This window comes from Marmota flaviventris, chromosome 9, assembly GCF_047511675.1.
Source record: "Marmota flaviventris isolate mMarFla1 chromosome 9, mMarFla1.hap1, whole genome shotgun sequence".
NCBI lineage: Eukaryota > Metazoa > Chordata > Mammalia > Rodentia > Sciuridae > Marmota > Marmota flaviventris.
This window is the reverse complement of record NC_092506.1, coordinates 65,564,237-65,583,305: the sequence shown is the minus strand read 5'-3', so window position 1 is coordinate 65,583,305 and position 19,069 is coordinate 65,564,237. Positions and strand designations below refer to the sequence as shown.

The following is a 19,069-nucleotide window of genomic DNA, read 5'->3' as shown; positions in this document are numbered from 1 at the left end:
GAATGGGAAGTAGCAATAAGGACAAGGAACACCTCTAGGCCCAATGGTTTGAGAGTGTGGGAAAGTGGCCACCATTTGAGAAGATGGCAGAGGAAGCAGGGTTATCAGAAGTCACAAATTCAATCTGATGTGAAGTTCAGAGGGCTATTTTCACAATTAGTACTCATTTTTCTTAAACCATAGTCTTCATGTAAGCAACATGAATAAAAAGAACTATTTCTGTAAGAAAAATAGCCATGAAACAGTGACACACCTTCATGTTTGGAAGACAAGGGGCTGTTAAAGGGAAGAACCATTATTTAGTAGTGTTGCCCTGGCAGAATTCAGGCCTAATATTGTAAGATCATCTGAATTTTGCAAAAGAAGCTGGAACTATGGATTTTTATGTGAAAAAGACTTAAAATATTGACTCTATTTTAAATACTTTGCAGGCCCAGTAAAACAAATCAGTGACACCTTTACCTATGCAGTCACATTTTGGTGACCTCTGCTTTTTAAAGTATTACTATGGGATGTATTTTTCTAAGTTAAAGAGACAAACTAATCTTCAAACCAGCTGCCTGTTAGGTAGACTTAGCAACAAGCTGCCACTGTTCAGTCTACAACTATAGGCTGAGCTCCAACAGCACTTAAATTACCTGGCAATTTATCATGTGCTTGTTAATTGATTATTTCTCAGATCATATCTCACCACATTTTTTTTTTACTTTGAATTCTAACTGAATTGCCTTTGAAGAGAAACACTAACCTTTTATGATCTGAACGTTTAATGAAAATTCAATCTCAGACAATAAGACTTCCAATAGAGAAAAGTTGAAGGTTCTTTAAACCTCAAAAATACTAATTGATTCCTGCATTTAATATTATTATAAGGAATTTAATGATTCTTCAAAACGCTCAATTTTCCTTGTATCACAAGGATGGCAGGTGTCAGAGCATTGTTTTTGGATTGAAGTAAAAGTGTAAAGACAGTATTTGGCTCTATGTGACCTTGGGCAGAGTGGTAAACTATAAACCCATCTAGATTTAGTTTCCTTATCTGTACAATAAAGATTAAAAATACATGTACCTATTTCACCTGGTAGGTGTAAGGTACATTCCAAGGTGGATAGCTTTAATCTCACCTTCCTGTGAGTTTTTAATTCTATAATACAACTTGCCTGAAGTTAGTGAGATCATCTACTTAGAGAACATATTTTAGATATTAGAATATATTTAAAATTTAAGAAACCCCTTGAGAATGAATGGATATATAATCTTCCAAACGCAATTTTCCTATTGGAAGATGATACCACTGATGGTATCACTGTGTGAGGTAGTCACTGGAAAGTATCTTCTCTCCAGTCCTGTAAGCTAGACTGTTTATACTTTGGTTAAGAATCCTGTTCATTCGAGCAACAACGGATACAATTTCTTTCATCCTACTATCACCTTTTCTCCACTTCTCAACTTTGTACTCATTTGATCTTCTTCTAAGTTAATAATTATCACTTGAGATTTATGTGAGGTTTAATGAATGAGTCTTTTCTAGCAGCATTTAATACATCACTCAAAAGAACAAGTCTTAACTGAGAAATACAGGATACCTCATTTTCACAGTAATTTTTTTTTTTTAAGTCCCAGTGATGAAAACTTAAGACAGCTTCCTCAAAGGAAGTTAAAACATTGACGAATCCAGTGTAGCCTGTGTTTAGCACGTCCAGCTTGACTGTCTTTTAACTTAGTCTGAGTCTTTTGGAATAGTTATTCCTTTTTTGTATTGTTGTTATGCAGCCATGGAAGGAAAAAGCTGAACATTAAAATCATCAATAATATACCTGAAAGACAAAATAAGGTAAAATAAAAACAAAACAATCTTAAAGGAAAGTCAGTCCCTAATTGAGTATACATTTAGACTAATATTCTCACATTTTTCTTCAACCACAAATCCTTAAAAACAGTATGTACTTGATAAAACCAGTAGGATCTAAATAGTGAATTCAAAGGACAAACAAAACCCAAACATTAATAGTTTTAGTTCTGGCTCCCTTGCTGACTTGCTGGAAAAGTCTGGACTTGGGTCCTCAGCTGTACCTCTAAAATGGCAACAGTCCTTCATGCCCCAGGGTTGTACCCAGGGAATAAAGCAACTGAAAGTACGCCAGGTTCTCACCTGGAATGCTCAAATAAGAACAGTATATCATATTTACTTTCTCGCTTCTCTCTCTTTTTTTTCCCCTCATCAGTCATATACTAATAGCTTTTAGAGATTTATCAAGTAAAATACTTAAGCAAAATTTCAGTCAATGCCTAAGTTTTAAATATAATTTTTTTTATATGCCCCAGGGTTGTACCCAAGGAATAGAACAACTGAAAGTATGCCAGGTTCTCACCTGGAATGCTCAAATAAGAACAGTATATCATATTTACTTTCTCGCTTCTCTCTTTTTTTTCCCTCATCAGTCTTATATACTAATAGCTTTTAGAGATTTATCAAGTAAAATACTTAAGCAAAATTTCAGTCAATGCCTAATTTTTAAATATAATTTTTTTTAAGTTTGCTTATTTGTAATCTTTTTGTGTTTGTTTTTGCAGTGCTGGGGATCAAACTTAGGATACTGTGCATGCTAGACAAGCACTTTACCACTGAGCTACCCCCTAGTCCTAAAAGTCTTTTGAGGTTACACTAGATAAATCTAGCACATAGCCTTTGCTTCAATGTGAAACAGGGAGGAGAGGGACCCAATTGAGTATACAAAATTCAAATTGCTGTCTTAAAAGGGAATTCTTCACTTTTTAAAAATCCTACTATATTTAGACTTAAAACTGTAGATAGCTTATAATTAGATTAAAAATTAGTTTTGTCACAGGCAAATTTGAAATTTTCTTATTCTTGTTTGGCAATAAAAAAAACCTTACGACTTGGCTAGTATTTCGATATCTTAACATATTTTTAAAAGATGAGTCTGCAACCAAAGTCTTCAAATGAAAAGGAATCAGATATGATCCTTATGTTAATTGATAAACATTTTGTCAATTCTTTATAGAGTCAAAGCTAGAAAATAAGACATGACATTTAAAATGTTTTCCAAAAATGGAACTGCAGTTTCATAGAAGCACATAGAACTGGCCAATTTTTATTGTATGAAATGTAAAAACTAGAAAATAGTTCTGTATACATTCCTTTTTTTATATATTTTTTTTAGTTGCTGAGAGATCTTTATTTTATTTATTTATACACGGTGCTGAGAATCGAACCCAATGCCTCACACATGCCAGGCAAGTGCACTACCGCTGAACCACAGCCTCAGCCCCTTGTATACATTCTTATAGTCACGTTTCTAATATTTTTCATTTGGGAAGATGATGGGGGCCATTAGAGAAATTATAGTATCTCTGCTGTGATGAGAATCAAGAAAGACATTAAGAACTGTGGCTCCCAAGAATACTTTGCTCCCTGTGAGTCAAGAAGGGGCTGGGGCTGTAGTTCAGTGGTAGAACACTTGCCTAGCACATGTGAGGCACTGGGTTTCCTCCTTAGCACCACATAAAAAAAATAATAAAATAAAGGTACTGTGTCCATCTACGAATAAAAATATTTAAAAAAAAAAAAGAAAAAGAAATTGGGCATGGTGGCACTTGCCTGTAATCCTAGTAACTTGGGAGGCTGAAGCAAGAGGATCACAGGTTTGAGGTCAGCCTCAGCGACTTAGTGAGACCCTATCTCAAAGTAAAATATAAAAAAGGTTGGGATGTGGCTCAGTGGTAAGAGTGCCTCCAGGTTCAATCACCAATAACAAATTTTTTTTAAAATGGGGTTGGGGGGCTGGGATTGTAGCTCAGTGGTAGAGCACTTGCCTAGCAAGTGTGAGGCACTGGGTTTGGTCCCCAGCAACACATAAAAACTAAATAAACAAAATTGCCCTTCAATAGATGAATGGATAAAAAAAAATGTGGCATTTATACACAATGGAGTATTACTCTGCATTAAAAAATGACAAAATCATAGAATTTACAGGGAAATGGATGGCATTAGAGCAGATTATGCTAAGTGAAGCTAGCCAATCCCTAAAAAACAAATGCCAAATGTCTTCTTTGATATAAGGAGAGTAACTAAGAACAGAGTAGGGTCGAAGAGCATGAGAAGAAGATTAACATTAAACAGGGATGAGAGGTGGGAGGGAAAGGGAGAAGGGAAATTGCATGGAAATGGAAGGAGACCCTCAGAGTTATACAAAAGTACATACAAGAGGAAGTGAGGGGAAAGGGAAAAATAATACAAGGGGGACAAATGAATGTCAGTAGAGGGGGCAGAGAGAGAAGAGGGGAGGGGAGGGGAGGGGGGATAGTAGAGGATAGGAAAGGCAGCAGAACACAACAGACACTAGTATGGCAATATGTAAATCAATGGATGTGTAACTGATGTGATTCTGCAATCTGTATATGGGGTAAAAATGGGAGCTCATAACCCACTTGAATCAAAGTGGGAAATATGATATATCAAGAACTATGTAATGTTTTGAACAACCAACAATAAAAAATTTAAAAAAACTAAATAAACAAAATAAAGGTATTGTGTCAATTTACAACTAAAAATATTTTTAAAAAAGGAAAGAAGAAGATAGACACCTTAAGATTATTTTTCATCTGGAGCCATTTATTTCCAGTGAGTATATAACTTTAATATATGACAAAATTCAATGGCAAGCTTGAATTTAGTAGTCTAAAAACTATGTATATTTATTCACATATGTATTCTACCCATATTCATTGAAGGATATCTTGTTTCTCATTCATAAACCTCAGTATAGAAACATGAGTTTCTAAACCAAAAACTCCAACAGAAATTTTATGTTGGGTCTAAGAGAAAAGCTAGGGGTCTTTTTTAGGACAGCTTAGGAAGAATCTTTATTTTCAACAGTCTAAATAGGGCCATACATAATTACAGAAAATTTGATTCTGATGCCACTTAGAAGAGTTTCCTTGTGAACATTTATATATTTTTTTTAATTTGGTGTTTCAATAGTTTTGAAGTAAGTTTGTCTTTAAAATGTTTTGATAAGGGCCACAAAAAATGTGTTATCTTCCTATTTGGACTATACAAACTTGAGAATGTAGTCCCTTTCTTCACTCTCCCACTCTGGTCTACAAAAGGTGACGAGTTACTTTTCCTTTCTTTCCTATCATGAGAGTTTTTCCTATTATATGCTCTTTTGGGAAGAAGTCATTAAGTGCTTTGAGTTGGGGCTGGCGTTGTGGCTCAGTAGTAGAGTGCTTGCCTCTGGGTTCGATCTTCAGCACCACTAATGTATGAAATATGATATGTCAAGAGCTTTGTAATGTTTTGAACAACCAATAAAAAAAAAATAAAAATATCTACTAGAGAAATTAAGAATAAAAAAATACAAAAATAAAATAAAATAAAAATCAATTAAAAAAAGTACAAAAAAAATTAAAAAATAAAGATATTGTGTCCATCTATAACGAAAACGATTTTTAAAAAGTGCTTTGAGTTGGAAAGCCTGTTTTAAGGGAAAAAAAAATCAAGGTCCCTTTGCAGAGAACATTATTACTTCAGATTTTTTTCTTTTAAAATTCTTCTGGAAAGACCTATTAAATGTTATTTCAAGTAGTATGTGAAATAATAATTTTGCATCATGGGCCTACAGTAAAAGTAGTTGGAGCACACTAACAAATATGTTAAATTGATATATTAAATAATATATGTTGGTTTCAAATAAAACATTGGGGGAAATTTTTCATATAAAAACTATCACCAGCCAGGCATGGTGGCACATACCTGTAATCTTATTGGTTCGGTAAGGTAAGCTAAGGCAGGAAGATCACAAATTCAAAGCCAGCCTCAGCAATTTAGTGAGACCTTAAGCAATTTAGCAATACCCTCTCAAAAGCAAAAATAAAAAGGGCTATGGATGTGGCTCAGTGGTTAAGTGCCTCAGGGTTTAATCCCTGGTACCAGAAAAACAAAACAAAAACAAAAAACTCTCCTGCCTAATTAGTAACCTCTTTTAACTTTTTTTTTTTTTTTTTGGTGGGGGGCAAGGAGTGCTGGGGCTTGAACCCTGGGGCATTCTACCACTGAGATACAATCCCAGCCTGGAAAACACCCCTTCTTTATTTTTTTATTTTGAGACAGGACTTGCTAAATTGCCCAGGTTGTCATCAAACTTGCAATCCTCCTACCCCCACCTCCTCCATAACTGGAATTATAGGCATATGCCCCTGCCTGTAAGAAGTTATTGGAAAACACTACAAACACAATTTATAGAATGAGAGGGGAAACAAAACTATCACTAGCCTTTTTAAATGCAGATTTTTCTCTGATATTCAAGTTTGTACCTATAGATATTACTAAGCATGGTAAATAGCAAATGTGAAATAAAGGAATGGGAAGTGAACGAGAGGAATAAAAATATGAGGCTATTCAAAACTGTGTGTGGAGCCAATGTTCCCTTCTACATGTGCCCCTTTTTTTAGAAATAAAACAGAAAATCAGCGATAAGAAACAGAAAATGCTAACTGAACAAAAAGTGAATTAATGGAGGGCTGGACATCCTCTTATTCATTATAAGAAATGCATATTATGAGTACAGTAGGGGCTGGAGTTGTAGCTCAGTGGTAGCGCACTCGCCTAGCATGCATGAGGCACTGGGTTCGATCCTCAGCACCACATAAAAACAAAATAATGTGTCCTCATAAAACTAAAGATACATGAATAAATAAATGTTTAAAAAAAAATGAGTACAGTAATTGTATGATTTTTTGTGTTATTTGATTCCTCTTTATAGAAGACTTTTATATATCTGAACCCAATAGAAATAACAAGATTGGAACTTGTGATTTTTTTTTTTTTTTTATATACCAGGGTTTAAAACCAGAGGTGCTTGACCACTGAGCTATATCCCCATATCCCCAGCCCTTTTTATTTTTTTATTTTGAGACATGGTCTCTTTAAGTTGCTTCCGGCCTTGCTAAATTGCTGAGGCTGGTCTCAGAATTTCAATCTTCCAGCCTCAGCCTCCCGAGCCACTGGGACTACAGGTATGTACCACTGCACCTAGCTGAATTTGTGAATAATTTTAAAACCATACTTATTATAGTTATTCATTGTTTCATGAGATGCCCTTCTGCAAAATGAGTTAAATGACATTTATCTCAAACATTTTAACTTCCTTTTTCCTTTTCCTTTTTGTGCCTATTCTGACTTTGGAAATTGACATGTAACAGCAGCATTTCATATCGTATTTTAAAATATCCTAATCTTTCAGACATATTAAAGATATGCTTACCTATGGAAGGAGCCAGCCAATACACTATAAAAAATTGAGGGAAAGCTTCATCAAAACACATGAAATGAAGGGAAAGTGCCAATGCTGGATTAAATATTGCTCCTGTTAGACTTCCTCCTGTAATACATTTTAAGCAAAGTAATTCCAAACAATGTATCTTACATTTTCTTGTATCTAGAAAGAAATAGGTTATTAAATGTAACTATTTTACTTTAGATATTTAAGTAGTCTTACTCTATGATTCTCCTTTGCAGAATCAAGTGGCATATTATAAAGTGTAACAGATTATGGATTATAATATGCCAAGTAAAAAAAAAAAAAAAAAAAAAAGACAAAGGACATCAAGAGTTTAAACCTGGTGCTCTGCCTTTACTTTTAAAATGAACACTGAAAGTTAATGTGCTCTATTATTATAAGTTCCTATAGTTTTTATGAGATAGGAGATTTGGCCATTCTTCCCATTTATCAGTTTGAATGAGTGAAAAATAATAAAGTGAAAATACAATTAAAAATGGATATACTATCCCAGGGTCCTCTTGGGCATAAGCATACCTTTTGTATTGAAAACAAAAAGTAAAAATAGACCAAAATATCATCTCTTCCATTTTTTCTTGTCAGAAGAGTCCTTAAGAAGTCACCGTGAATGGTACATCTCAATAAAATGGTTATACAAATGTTTTTAAAGTGTGAGTCACTTCATGAAAAATAAGCACAAATTTTAACTGTTGACTATTTTTCAGTATTCCTGTTCCAGCTCTATACCAAAGGTAACTGACATGAGGCCTAGGAATCTATAGTTCTGTCCACATACTAAAAAAAGAAAGGCAGAGGAGACTGAAGGACTCCAACACTACTCACCAGAGCTGCGACTGCTTTTCAAAACACACCCTAAGAGCATCCCTAAGACTGGCACTGCTGGTAGTTCTTACAGATGAAGGCTTAGATGCACACATCTGCCTCTTCACTCAGCCATAGAGATCCTGAGACTTTTACATGTTTTATATTGACATATACTACTAGAGCCTGTCTTCATAGCATTCAGAAAAGTAAAATTATTTAAGTTAAGTGACCCTTTCAATCAATGATTTGGGATTTTTGCAATTCTATTTTGGGGAGTACTCTCCATGTTCATAGTGTTTTTTTCTTTTTTGCAATAAAACTTTGACAATGGATGTTGAAAAAATAAGGATCTTTTCATAAGATTTCACTAATGAGATATCACTATTGATAGTCTGAGAACAAAGAAGCTAGGCTGAGATCAAACTACTAAACACTAGATGAAGCTCACTAGATGGCTAAGAGTTTTTGTTAGCACACTAGCCTCATGATTCGGGGGGTTTTTTGTTTTTTGTTTTTTAACCTCAGCAATGATGATACTGACATCACCTCATGGGCCTTCAGAATCATTCTTGAACAGTCACATCCTGGAATGTTAAACCTGCAACTGCCAAGGCTTAACAGAATTATAGCTGATCATTTCAGTTCAATTCTACACTACCACCACCCTGCAAAAAAAAAAAAAAAAAAAAAAAAAAAAAAATCCTGTGTACCAGATACCATGGATAGAAAAACTCACCATCTTTATAATATGAGTTAACATCAATGATCATTGACTTCCTAAAGCATAAATAGACTAAGTAAGCCAATGCCCTCATAACTAGTTTACTTCAGAGCCGTAGGTCATGGTGTACTGAAGACTTTTTCTTAGGGCTAAGATAAACATGATAATCACACCACCCTAAAAACTTGAACTGTTTCACTTCCTTATCTTCTACCTTACCAGTTCTGTTCAGTGTGACTTGGTAGAAGCTGCTCCTCCCCCTAAGGGGTGTTCTATTTCCCCTCTCTTGAATAGGGACTGGCTTTGCAACTTGGGTTGACAGAATGCAGCAGAATTCTGAATGTGGCAGGGATGGTGCTGTGTGAATTCCAGGTAAGCCCACCAGCCTCTATTTTTTTGCTCTCAGAACAATACCCTGATGTAGAAGTAAACTGGTCTGGGCCACATGGATGGGAACCAAGGCAACCCCGATGACAGCACCAACTGCCACATGTGAGGGTCCCCAGGCTTTTCCAGCCCCACCACTGTCCATCTGGTGAACGTAGCTGCATGAGTGATGCCATGGGATTTGGCCAACTAATCCAGAGAACTGTGAAAAGTAATAAATTGTTATTTTAAGTTATGGGATTGTTTGTTACATAGCAATAGTTTAAACATACAGAAATACATATCAGGTATGGATTCTGTGTTAACAAAAGCCCCAAATGTGGCATGGGCTTTGCTGTTTTACTGGATAATTCTTTTGTTGTGAGGGTCTGTCCTGTGTACTGTAAGATGTTTAGTGGCATCCCCAGACCCTACCCAGTAGATGCTAGTAGCACTCTCTTCTCCCCACACTGTATCAACCCAAATGTCCTCTGGGGACAAAATCCTCCCCAGTTGAAAACCTAGAGAAACACTGGTACTTGGTACAAGAAGATATATTCAAGGTTGATTATTTATAATAGCAAAGAACTGGGAACTGGAGAAAACCTAAATATCTATTCACAGAAAAATTGCTAAATAAGCTTATTATTACTTTAGGATATCATAAAGCATTTTGAAATAATGAGAGAAATCTCCCTACTGACATAGATCTCCATTGAACAAACCACCAAAAAAAGTAGACTGAAGAAAGGTATGATACTTTTTATGATAACATGAACACATACATAATAATATATGTTTCATAGATTATTATCTATAATAAATGCACTTAAAAGGCTTTGGAAGGACATAATACACACAACACAAAGAAGGATTAACTGGTGGAAAGAGACGGTAGAAAAGGAGGGACAGACATAGAGGATGGCAGTCAAAAGCACTTCAGTGTTTTATTAGTTTTTTATAAAAAATCAGCAGACACAGAACTATCAGAAAGTGGATTTAGCAAATAGGTTACTATTCATTGACATTTGAAGGGGAGATGATATAACTGCATGTTGAGAGAGAGTTATCACCAAAAGATCTAGCAGAATTTTAGAGGTCACTATAAGCTTATGAAATCACCATAACCAAAGGTGAGGTCTCAAATCTGGCATTTGTAGGCACTAATGTTTCTCAATGTTCCTGAGGGGAATCAAATTCTCTGTAACAGAAGGATACTAGTTAAAAATCACATAAAACTCATGTATAAGCCAGAAGGTCACTTTTATTGGAAGCCATGGACATAAATTTACTAATTTATAATGGAAGCTAGCCCTTTCCAGTAACCAAAATATTTGTCTTCCTTCTCCAGGGCACTCATTTCCTGGTAAATGCCCCCTGGAAGGCCAAATCTATCACCAGAAGTTATTTGATCAGCATGTAATCAGAGCAAAGACCATGATAAAACATCATCCAGAACTGAAAATACCTTTTTAATGACAAGACTGCTTTCCCTGGATGTGGTCTCTGCCTCCTGTTATATTGGGCAAATGCTCTAGACACTCCAGTTTTTACTGCTGGCTCACAGATATGCTAATTTACTACCTAAACTTGGTAGCTCTTTTAAGACTAGTTATTATAGACATGGGAGAATGACACTGAACTGTTTCAGAGGTTGTGGGGAGCACCTGGGGATTTGTATACCAAAAAATTGACTTATTTGCAAATAAGTTAACTTTCAATATAAAAGTTGTAAAGACTACACTTTCCTGAACTTATACCAACAAAAATATTGATTATGCAACAATGATGAACTTAGACTGGAAGCCTGTGACAAATTAGTAGTAAATGCCATGTATTGTGCTAAGAATATAAATAATATTCCTTTTTTTTTTTTTTGGTACCAGGGATTGCTTACCCACTGAGCCACATCCCCAGCCCTTTTTTTAATATTTTATTTAGAGACAGGTCTCATTGATTTGCGTAGGGCCTCATTAAGTTGCTGAGGCTGACTGAGCTAGCAATCTTCCTGCCTCAGCCTGGGATTATAAGCATGGGCCACGGAGCCCAGACTCATACTCTTGACATGATATTATTCTTTGTTTTAAAGATGAATAAACTGAGACCAAATTAAGTATCTGGCATAAAAACACAGACCAACTCTAAACCTGTACGCTTGACCACTATATTATACTGGGGTCATAAGTTGGTTTTATTTGGAAACTAGTAATGGCCTCTATTTCATACAGTTATTATATTAGAGGGAAAGTATGTAAGTACTTAGTTCCCTTCTCATTTAAAAGACTTAGAAAGATACCAAAAATCCTGCATGGAGTAATGGAGTGAAGTAAAAATACTACAATTTCTTAAAACAATTTATTAGACTTTTATTGGAAGCCATGGACATAAAATATGGAATGCCCAAATATGTATTTTATCTATGTAGTTTTTTTATTGAACAAACTATTTGCTAGTTCACTCATTTACTCTAAAGATTCTTTCAACTGTTCACTTTGTACCAGATTATACTATCCTAAGTCCTAGTTCTACATTATGAAAAATAAAACAAATGTTGTTTCTGTACTCAAACCTTACTTTCTGGTAGATGAGGATAGGTACTATGTCAGAAAACAGTGTAAATAATTTTAAATTCTATAAACAAAAAGGTGCAGTAATAAAGACAACTTACATGTGTAAAATAACATTTTTTCAATATCTATTTATGTACAGAAATAAATGCATTTTTTTCTCACCCTGTTTACTGAACTAAAAATACAAATTAAGGAAGAATTTCTTGAAATCTGAAATAATAATTTATAATTTTAAGAGACAGTTGTGGCAGCACACACCTGTCTGAAGTCCCAGCTCTCTGGGAGGCTGAAGTAAGAGGATCACTTGAGCCCAGGAGCTTAAGACCAACCTGGGCAGCATAATAGCAAGACCCCATTAAAAAAAAAAAAAAAAGTTTATATTTTTTAATATGTTCTCACCAAGCTTTTTCTTTCTTTTTCTTTTTTTTTTAATTTTATTTTATTAGGGAAGCCAATAACTACATAAGTGGTAATGACAACAGTGGCCCTCACCTGCACATAAAAATTCTGACTGCTGGGCTGGCTGAGTGGTAGAGCATTTACTTAGTATATGCAAAGCCAGAGGATGAATCCTCAGCACTGCAAAAAATAAATTCAGAATGCTAAATCAATAAATACACAATCCTAGAAACCTATGGCTAGGCTGCTAGGCAGTTCTGTTCTGAATCTTAAAATACATCATCAGTCATTTTGACATGACCTAAATTCATGAATCCTGAGTGCCTTCAAGGCCCAAGTTGAAATCTCCCAGCATGCAATTTTGTCAAACCTGTACTTGTGGTATTTTACAAGTTTAAAAAAGATACAATCCCAGTGGCTCAGGAGGTTGAGGCAGGAGGACTGCAAGTTCAAAGTCAGTCTCAGCAAAAGGAAGGTGCTAGCAACTCAGTAAGACACTATCTCTAAATAAAGTACAAAATAGGGCTGGGGATGTGGCTCAGTAGTTGAGTGTCCCTGAGTTCAATCCCTAGAAACTCCCCCCGCCCCCCAAAAAATAGTTAAATCAAAGTAACTTATAATGATGTGTGATCTTGGCTAGATCACACATCTTCTCCTGCCTTTGTTTCCCTTTTCCTTTTTAAGTTCTTCCTACAAAAGCCTTACTTTTGCCTGACCACACAGACACTCAACTAGTCCCAAGACAGTCCATTCTATTTGGAACAAAGTGGTAACATAGTAAAGTAAGTTTCTGTGGGATCATAAAATTTAAAAAACCTGCTTAATCCAGTGTTTGCCAGACTTATTTGATAAAAATCCTTTTGTAATTAAAAATTTTTAATTGTGGTAAAAGATACATAAAATATGCCACTCAGTGTTTTTTACATTCAACAATGTTGTTCTACTGTCAGTATTATCTTTTTTCCAGAAGTTTTCCATCCAGAAGAAGTTTTCTATCACTCTGAAGTCTGTATCCATTAATAATAAGTTTCCATTTCTTCTTTCTCCTCAGTCCTGGTAACCTATATTCTACTTTCTGATTCTATGAATTTGCCTATTTTGGATTATTTCATGTAGTGAAGTAATAAAATATTTGTCCTTTTTGGGGGGTCTGGACTTTTAAAATTTCTTTATTTTTACTTTTTGGTACTGGGGATTGAACCCAGTGGCACTTAATTACTGAGACACATCCCCAATCCTTTTTATTTTTTATTTTGGGACAGGGTCTCACTGATTTGTTTAGTGCCTCCTAAATTGCTGGGATTACAAGTGTGCCCCACCATGTCCAGCTAGAATTTTTAAAAAAAGAATTAGTGGGACTTGAACATAGAGACACCCTACCACCCTACCAGTTCCCCCACCTTGCCTCATGTTTTTTCATTTTTGAGACTGTGTCTCACTAGATTGCTTCCAACTTTTGATCCTCCTGCCTCAGCCTCCTGAGTTCTTGGGATTACATTGTGCAATGTGTCTGGCTTAGCATAATATTTTCAAAGTTCATATTGTATCTGTCAGAACTTTATTCCTTTTTAGAGCCAATTGTATTCAATTGTATGTTTTTAGAACTCATGAGGAGCACACTGTAGGAATGCTGATAATAAAACTAGGTAGGTACTTTAGTGTCAGTTTGAAGCATGGTTTGTGCGCATGCTTGCTGTGTAAATTGAGATGGTCATTTAACTTCTGAGCCCCACTCACTTTGCTTAAAATGGAAATAATGTATTCATCAATGGCTTTTGGTAAGGATTAACTATGGTTACTCATATAAATTTCCTAGCAAGATGCTTTAGCCTATACTAAGCACCCAATGAATACTCTTATCTGTCCTATATTGGCAGAAAAGAAAATGGAAAGGAAGATTATCATAGATTGTGATTTTTCTGTTTGGTTTTACCCCTGCACTCTCCAGCTCTAAGACTGTAGCCACTAATTACAGTATATTACACTTGAAATGTGCCTACTTCCAGTAAGGAACTCAATCTTTATTTTTCCTTAATTTAAATAGCCACAGGGGGCTAGTGGCTTCTGAATTGGACTACACAGGCCTAGATTCTTAGAACAGTGGTTTTCAACCTTGGTTTTGAAAGGAATCACCTGGGGAACTTTAAAATATATCACTGCTTCCAGGCATAGTGGCATATGCCTATAATCCCAGCTGTTTGGGAAGCTGAGGCAGGAGGATTGCAGGTTCAAAGCCAGCCTCAGCAACTAGCGAGAACCTAATGAGAACCTGTCTCAAAATAAGAAATAAAAAACTGCTGGGGATGTGACTCAGTGATAGAACATCCCTGGGTTCAATCCCTGGTACCAAAAAGTTAAATTAAATTATACCACTGCCTAGGCGCCTTCCCAGAGCAATTACATTTTAATCTCTGAACCCAGAATGGGTATATTTTAAAAGCTCCCCAGGTCATTCCAATGCAGGAAGAATGTTGAAAACCACTGTTCTAGCAACCCTTTTACTCTCTCGCCCTCTTCCATTAATTAGTTCCCACATTTCAATAAAAAGGAACAGTGTTTTAGATCCCTTAAATTGATCTTTTACATACTCCTTCCACTATATATATATAGTTTTCCTTATATTAATCTATAACTTCAAATATTATCAAAATCTCTATAACATAAATATATGCAGAATTATTTATGGAATCACAACTATATTAAAGTATAAAATAGAATACCAACTTGAGGATAATCAACAGAGGGAGGAGGGACATAGTTGGAGAAAGATCCAACTGTCAATGTTTTATTTTAAAAAATCTTTTACTGTAAAAGATTAAACTGTGGTGTAACTACATTTTGGGGGGGCAGGGGGTGGTCACTGTTTTTTGTTTTCCCTGGTACAGAGCCTCACTGCATCTCTAGACCTTTTCAAATTATTTTACTTTGAGACTAGAAAATAGGGTTTTGCCAAATTGCTCAAGCAGGCCTTGAACTTGTTGTGATCCTCCTGCCTGAGCTTCCTGAGTAACTGGAATCAGAGCATATGCTGCCACACTCAGCAGAATTTTTTTTTTTAACCATAGACAGTTCAGTTCATACATAGTGGATATTTCTGATTTAGCTAAAAACCTAAAACTTGAATAAATGAGCAACTATTCATGAACCCTCCAGTTATACATATGCTCTTCCCTCTCTCCTGGAACATTTGTTTTCATCTGTGTATACTAAAAAATGGAACTATGCCTAAAGAAGGGAATATGGATTGGGAAGTCTTTCATTTTTACCTTTATAGTCAAACATATTTAGGAGCCCTTATTTTGAGGTTTGTTTCTAATTCTAAGTTTCACTTAATGGCAGAAGAAAGATGACTATTATAAATTTCCTTTGTTATATTCATGCCTCCAAAACATTTTATAATTCAGATATGGTCCCAGTAAAGGTATTCTCTTGGAATCATTTGGGAATGGTGGCATAGAGGATTGTGTGTAGGGCATCATGAGTGCTAGCTAAATGCTCTGGTAGCACATGCAAGGCACTGAGTTCCATCCTCCGCACCACATTAAATAAATAAATAAATACTTTTTTTTTTTTTTAAGCATCCTTAGTTTCAATCAAGTTTTAATTTTAAGACACAACTTTCTTGATAGACCAATTAAAAGTTCATTTATAACTCAAGACGAATTATTAAAGAAATAAGAAATGAGTAGGGCTGGGGTTGTGGCTTGGTGGCAGAGAGCTTGCCTAGCATGTGTGAGGCACTGGGTTCGATTCTCAGCACCACATATTAATAAATAAAATAAAGGTCCATGACAACCAAAAAAAAAAAAAAAATTAAAAAAAAAGAAATGAGTAAGTAATTTGTAAAAAAAAAAAAGACTAGAAAATGGAACTACAGAATTTCTACTCCCCATTCTTAACTACTAACCAATCATGTACCTTGTGCTTTAAAAAGGAACTTTTTAGACCCGGGATCATTTTTCAATGAGTGTCAGAAACCATCTATACCACCTTTACAATATCAAAGAGGTAACTGATAAGTTGTCTTTCCTCTCTAACGCTAAAACAATCCTTTTCTAAGATATTTGAACCCATGGCAGTATCTAACAGGATCTCAAATTTCAGCACAAGAGGTGGCCCCTTTCTCTGTGTGTTTGAAAACACTAAATAAAAGACCTCGGCCTTGTTGGTTAAGAATGGGTTGCAAAATGGTTAGAATAAAAGGGCTGAGGGATACCAATATTTACATCACAGCGGTGTGGGGTTTCGGATGTATCTTGGTAAAGAACTTAAGAGCCTCAGATCATAGAGGTCCAGACGTGCCAAGTGTTTTATGGGAAATGACAAACCTGCGTAGGCCAAAAAGGTGATGAGTGCAGCCAGCAGGTGGATACGAAGCTTGGTTCGGACCTCCTGGAACTGCAGCAGAGCGCTGTGGAAGATAAAGGAGCAGACGACCTCTGTGATGATCGCTTGGGGTAAATCTGAATCGATGGGATTCTTGCAAGCCAAGTTCCTCTCGCTGAAGTGATACTTGGTCAGACCCAGGTTCCACAGGGCGCTTACACAGTACCTGCTGCACAGAGCGCTAACTAGCTGAGACGACAGCCTCACTGCACCCATTTCGGGGGACATTCCCCCCAGCATCATCTGCATCATCACGCCGCACGGATTGCCGGAAGTGCCCACCAGAGTCAGGCCATGCACCAACGAGAAGAAGTAGATTAGCGTCAGCGTCCAGGTGGGGTGCGCGGAGTCCTGCGCGCCAAGCAGTTGTAGCTCGTGGGTGCAGCAGCAGAGCTGGAAGGTGGCCAGAAACTCCAAAGCGAAGGCGTGGGCCAGGGGCCTGTGCAGCTGCTGCCGAGCAATCACGCGGCCCAGACCCATGAACAGCACGATCGACAACATAAGCCCCAGAGAGGTGCAGGTGTCCCGGACCTGGGGCCAGAGCCCCGGCTGCGCCGACATGACTCCCTTACTGTATGACTGGCGGGCTTGCTCCAGAACAACAGGAGACTGCCTGGGGCCTGAGTCTTAAGTCCGCAGCCCCGCCCCTCCTCACGCCCCTGGGGAGGGCCGGCTCTAGGCTAGCGGGAGGTCCCGCGGCGTCACGCTGGAGGGATCCTCCCCCCCTCCCCGGCTTGGAGTTAAGGTGTTGGAACCGGAGCCGGGGAGGAGAGGAGGTGAGGGGCGGCGAGGGAGCTGTGCTTGAGAGTCGGCTGAGGGGCCAACGGTCAGCCGAACCCAACACGCACAGCTCCTCTACCTCCCTCTGCTACTGGAAGCTAGCGCTGGTGGGGCGGGGCGCCGAGGGCCGCCGCGCGCCCAGGGCCATTGCGCACGCGCGCAGTAGCCCGCGCGCGAGACCCAGACCTCCAGATCCCTGACCCTGCCGGGCAGAGGTAGGAGGGCGCCCTTTGCGCTCCGACATGTGCTCTGGAATGTGAACTCGAGCTTTTTGGGTACTCTGAGAAGACTAATACATCTATCTGGAAGGCCCCTTAAAGGTCATCTCAGCAACCCCCTCGTTTTTACTAATGGGGCGACCGAGATTAAGAAGGGAGGCGCAGCGCCCGGCACCGGCGTGTAGGGGGTGTGCTTTAATAATGGACTTGAGAACCGAGGAGGAGCGTGCAGCAGGCGCTTCACCTGCCTAACAATTTTTTTTTTAATTTTGTAATTGTGATAAAGTCATTTGTGATATGCCATTTGTTTTAACCATTTGTAAGTGTATAATCCAGTGACATGAATTACATTCAGTTATCCAACCATCACCACTCTTTCCACAGTTTGAGTCATGGATCTTAGAAATGATGTTCCCTAAATTTACAGTATTTGTATAATCTGTTTATAATCTTTGGCATGAATTATTTAAATATAATAACATAAAACAGTCAATTTTTACATTTTAAAATTGTGTTTGTTGTTCTAATTAGTTATACATGACAGTAGAATGCATTTTGACATGTTATACACAAATGGAGCACAATTTCTCATTCCTCTGACTGTACAGGTGCAGAGTCGCTCCAGTAGTGTAATCATACATGTATATAGGATAATAATATCCGTCCCATTATACAGTCCTTCCCATCCCCACAGTCCCACCCCTACCCTCGCTCCCGTCTACACAAACCAAAGTTCCTTCATTCTTCCTCCACCCGCTCCGCCCCAGCTGTGGTTCACATTTGCTTATCAGAGAAAACATTCTGCTTTTGTTTTTTGGGGATTGCCTTATTTCAATTTTTACTTGTTCTTATTAGTTAATACATGCTAGTAGAATGTATTTTGACGTATTATAAGGAGTATAAGTTCTCATTGTTCTGGTTGTACATGATGTAGAATTACATTGATGGTGAATCATATATACACATAGGATGGTATGTCCAATTCATTCTACTTTCTTATTCCCATTCCCCCTCCCTTCCCTTCATCCCCCTTTGAAACAGCCATTTCTTACAGTCATTGCATCCTATGAAGGAAGGAAACCCAAAGCAAAACTCTGGAGAAGTCCACTCATAGAATAGTGGTTTGTTTTAAACAGGGTGAAAACTCTTTAGCACAGAGCCTAGCACAAAGGAAATAGTAAAGTAGAAGCTTAAAGGTGAAACAGAAGTTTTCAGAAGCTGGAGTCCCAGTCTTGGCTTTTGCCATCACACCATAGTCCCAACAACTCACTCATTTGGGATGCAGAGTGGGAGAGAATGCTAGGGTTCCTCAGACCTTGCACCTAGCAAAGTTTTGTGCTAATGGAATGGTGTCATGGCTCAGAGTGGAGTTTCCAAATACCTTGGCACTGTTCAGCTACAGTTCTGTTCCAGCTGGCTCTTTTGACCACAAGTCCACATTTCATAGAATTGGAGGGGAGGGAAAAAGGAAGGAGAGTGAGAAGAACTTCTGGATGGTTC

General features: G+C 37.4%; 2 protein-coding genes across 3 annotated transcripts in view; one reads left to right on the top strand and one right to left on the bottom strand.

The window, feature by feature from the left end:
• Clns1a (chloride nucleotide-sensitive channel 1A) overlaps positions 1-9,438 on the top strand; it is a 38,207-nt gene extending 28,769 nt beyond the window's left edge. The window contains exon 7 of the mRNA XM_071616523.1: positions 9,257-9,438. The gene's annotated coding sequence lies outside the window, so the exon portion shown is untranslated. The remainder of the gene's footprint in view (positions 1-9,256) is intronic.
• Positions 856-17,430, bottom strand: Aqp11 (aquaporin 11). Of its 2 annotated transcripts, XM_027942689.2 has the most exons (3): positions 16,514-17,430; positions 7,290-7,406; positions 856-1,817 (listed from the first exon to the last, which is right to left on the bottom strand). In XM_027942689.2, exons 1-3 carry the CDS (start codon positions 17,130-17,132, stop codon positions 1,744-1,746), a joined length of 810 nt encoding a protein of 269 aa, XP_027798490.2. In that variant the 5' UTR covers positions 17,133-17,430; the 3' UTR covers positions 856-1,743. The 2 variants fall into 2 exon arrangements, with proteins under 2 accessions (XP_027798490.2, XP_027798491.2); XM_027942690.2 differs by lacking the exon at positions 7,290-7,406.
• Between the last annotated feature and the right edge of the window lie 1,639 nt (positions 17,431-19,069).